At 54.6% G+C, this 3,791-nt stretch overlaps 1 protein-coding gene across 1 annotated transcript; it reads right to left on the bottom strand.

The window, feature by feature from the left end:
- Positions 1–437: 437 nt before the first annotated feature.
- On the bottom strand, positions 438–2,421 carry PWWP4 (PWWP domain containing 4). Its single transcript, XM_063085057.1, is given in 2 exon segments — positions 438–539; positions 541–2,421. Coding segments are annotated over 2 exon segments (1,983 nt in total).
- Between the last annotated feature and the right edge of the window lie 1,370 nt (positions 2,422–3,791).

The raw sequence follows: 3,791 nt of genomic DNA, 5'->3' as shown, positions 1-3,791 counted from the left end.
CTAGACAATGAATAAATGCAAAGATGAAGCTCGGTTGGTTTGAGACAAATGACTCCGTTTTGGGGGTCCAGGGTCCAGAACAAAGTGCTTGCTTTCCTCTAACTTATATGAGAGTAGCTGGGCTCCTACACAGTCAGCCTGGCTCACAGGTGTAGAGTGGCTGGACTGTGAATGCAGTGAGGTAGCTGCCGTGCGCGTGGGGCACAGGGCTCTAGGGAGAGGATCCAGTCGCCTTCAGTTTTGAAGACAGCCGGAAGCCTGTCTGTTTCAGGAAGTCATTTGGCCGTTGAGAGAGAGCTACTGTGGTAGATGGAATTTCAGGGAAACAGAGTCAAGAGTGCCTTGCACAAGGCTGACAAAGGTTTAGTGCACACGGGGATTTCATTCACTCACATGTGGACTACGTGCAGGTGACCCGTTCACTTTCTGCTTCCCTTTTAGAATCGTTTTTGGAAGGAGTATGGGAATGTGGCGATAAGATAGAAGAAAAGGGTCTGTCGCTGTAGGGGCACAGGAGGAGACCTAGTTAGCCGTCCTCGTGGTTGCTGATCTCTTTCTCCTTTTCTTTAAGATGTTTCTGTCAAACAGTTCTTTCTCACGGTAGTGCACGGGCGGCCCTCGCAGATCCTTCTCTTCTGCCCCCTGGTAATCCAGCCCATCAAGTGCTGCGATGGAACAAATGAGTGCTTCTGGCAGGAGAACTTCCAGAACAAAATTTACTTTGTCGTCCCTTCTGAGAGTCCGCATGGTGTCGTCCATTTGGGTGTAGATTTCTTGTAGATGTTTCGTCACCACATCCAACTGGTCCTCATCCTCCAGGTACGTTTCAACGCAGAGCGCGTGCCTAGGTGATTTCAGAAATGACGTCAGCCGCCTGGACTGTTTCCTGCCCTTCAAGATGTCCAGGAGGTGGTGGTCGGCCCCCCTTCTCTTCACGATGAAGTCCACCAGCTCGCGGTTGTCCCGGTGCCGAGCGGCCCTCATCCTGTCGGGGAGAATCCTCTTGCAGGGCCTCTTCCCGCCCAGGGGGGTCTCGTCCTCAGAGACCTCCAGGTCGGCATAGTTCACCTTTGGAAAGTCAGTCTCCAGCGGGCCCTCTTGGATGGCTGTCCTGAGTGGGTAGCTGACGTCGGTGGCATAATAGTCCACGAAAGAGCCCACGAAGGAACCCCGGCCGATGGCTCGTGTGTAGTGGGAGATGAGGGAGAAACACCAGTTGACCCCTTCCTCGTGCACTTTCCGGGCTCTCTGCAGGAGTCTGTCTTTCTCTCTGCAATCCAGGTGCTTCAGTCTTCGAAGGGGCACTCGGAGGCCGCTGCTCTCCCGGCGCAGGTCTGCCTCAATCAAGAGCACCCGTGCGGTCTTCTCTGACGCGCTGACACTCTTCACCACGGCCGGCCAGAATGGGTGGTCTTGAAATTGAAACCACACCATTGTTCCTCTTTCAATTGGAGGCGGCTCCTGTGCCAGAGCCATGCTGGCACGTTGTCCCCCTCGTTTACCGCCAGCCATTTCAACCGTGAGGATGGGGTTGCTGGCCGTCGAGTCAGCAGGAGGTCGGCGTTCTTGCAGCCCTTCCGACGAAACCAGCACTTGCAGCTTCCTTCTTTGGTCTGCCAGACGGAGGGAGTAACGCGGCCTCACGGCAGGGGACCTGGAGGGCACAGAAGACCCGGAGGGAGCTGCCGCCCCTTCCACGCCTGGCTTCGAGGCCCCCTCTCCAGGGTCCTCAGTATTCCCTGACAAGGCAGAGCACGCGGAGCGACTAGCCAGAGCCTTTGGGCAGGTGTCCTGTGCCTCTGCGTTCAGAGCTTTGGGCACAGTGGGCATGAGACCTGGTGGCCGGGATGGGGCCCCCTGTCCATGTTTAGCACATGCACCCTCCTCCAGGACTGTGGGATGCCGGGACGTAACCATGCAGGCCTGTGCCTTAGCCTTGCCCTCTTTCCCACCCTCGTGTCCCGACAGTGTCGAGAAACCGTGGCACGCGCTGGACCTCCGTGATGCCTTTATTTGCGTTTCTGCTGGAGCAGGCGCACAGGTCGTGTGCAGCCGTGATTTGTCACCGCACACACCATCCTCACTCTCTGCACCAACCGGCGGTGATCCTGGGTCTTCTCTCTTCCCAGCACTCCTCCGAGCGACCCCTTTGCGTTTGCCAAACTTTTTACGAGGGGGTGAACTGGCTGGATGTGGAGCTACCTTCAGGGAGGGCAGACTGGTCTGTTCGTCATCTGGTTTTCTTCCTCGGCCCAGTTTTGTTCCCTCCTCCACTTTCTCCAGCACCACTTTCAGGGCTCTTCTGCACCCCCATTCCTCTCCCGCTGGGGCATCGACCTTGCACTGGGCACCGACCCTGCACTGGGCACCGACCTTCCACTGGGCACCGACCTTGCACTGTGCCCCTGCTGAGGAGCCCATGGCTTCCATTTCAGGCGTAATTAGGGCCGTTATGTCTGTGGTTTTCACTTTAACTCTTTCATCTAACAAGAGGTGATGAAGACAGGCAGGTGTCTGGCTGTCATTGCCACTGCTGCGTCAGGTCTTCTCCCAACCCCCTACTCTACGAGGCCTCCTGTGCCCCTGGACTGCAAAGCGTTCCCAGCTGGTGAGCGCTGTCCTCCTCCACCTGGTTCTCCCTGAGATGCTTGCACTCGTGTTGTCAGAGGACAGAACTGCAGGAGACTGGGATAAAGAAAAGGAAAAGAAGACGCGTATCAGGAAAGAATTCGTTTTGTGAAACTACAAGTGCTCCACTCAAGGAATTGATGAGATCAAACAAGGTATTATGAAAAGCGGGCCTTAGACAGAGGGGAAGATGAATGGCAAGCATTTGGGGAACAATGCAGAAGGTGCAGGAGGAGTTTTATATCACTCCGAAGCCACCATGGTGCCCTAATTATAATGACAGCATGTGGAAGAGCATCTGCATGGGGACGTGGGGGTCGTGTCAGGGATCCCATTTCTCTCTCAGACACACTGTGCCTTCTGGGATCCTCGGGTTTCAACCTAGGAGAATTCTTCGTTCGTTTTTCGCCTTCCTAGGGTGCCGATGCTGCCCTGTGCGCCCCAGGAAGCCTGAAGTCATCTCCTACATACCAATACGGGCATCCAGCACAACGCCATGTTCAAGAGCATGAGCTTAGAATCCAGAGGTCTATGAGGTCATCCTGATGATTCCTGGCTGTCACCGTTAGTAGGGATTGCTGCAGGCACTGGTTATTGGCAGCGACCTGCACCTCTATACTGTGCAAAACTCTTGTCTCCCAACCCCAAAGCTGTGATGCTCGTTATGAAGACACTTGTGTGTAGAGTGAGGTGCAAAGGTGATTGCACCCCAAAATGTCAACATGAGATGGCTGCAAGTGAATGGGGACGTCTTACCAACGCCACGTGGATGGAGGCAGGTCCGGTTCTGTGGGCTGGATCTGTTGATTCTCACACTGCAACTGCTTGTCCGCACACCCTCTACCCCGCTGCGTGCCTCTGAAGGGCACTGTTCTTCAGGGATCAGATGGCACCTCGTGTAGATACCCAGGACCTACGGACCTCTCATAATAATCTGGAAAATTCATAAGAGGAAGCAACATAAGTCAATTAAGTGGGGATCCAATGATCGCGATCCCTTCCCCAACTCTAGGATGCACGCCTTTTTGAAACCGAGCTGATACCTGAGTCACATCTATGATGAAGATGTCATGTTTATTTTCCTTCTTTTGCATTCTGCAATGTTTCCACGGTATGGTGCTTGGCGTATGCTAGTGTCTTCCCGCTTCAGAACAGGGGGAGCT

Source organism: Cynocephalus volans, chromosome X (genome assembly GCF_027409185.1).
Source record: "Cynocephalus volans isolate mCynVol1 chromosome X, mCynVol1.pri, whole genome shotgun sequence".
NCBI classification, from domain to species: domain Eukaryota; kingdom Metazoa; phylum Chordata; class Mammalia; order Dermoptera; family Cynocephalidae; genus Cynocephalus; species Cynocephalus volans.
Note: the sequence above shows the minus strand (reverse complement) of the source record. Positions and strands in the feature narration are given on the sequence as shown.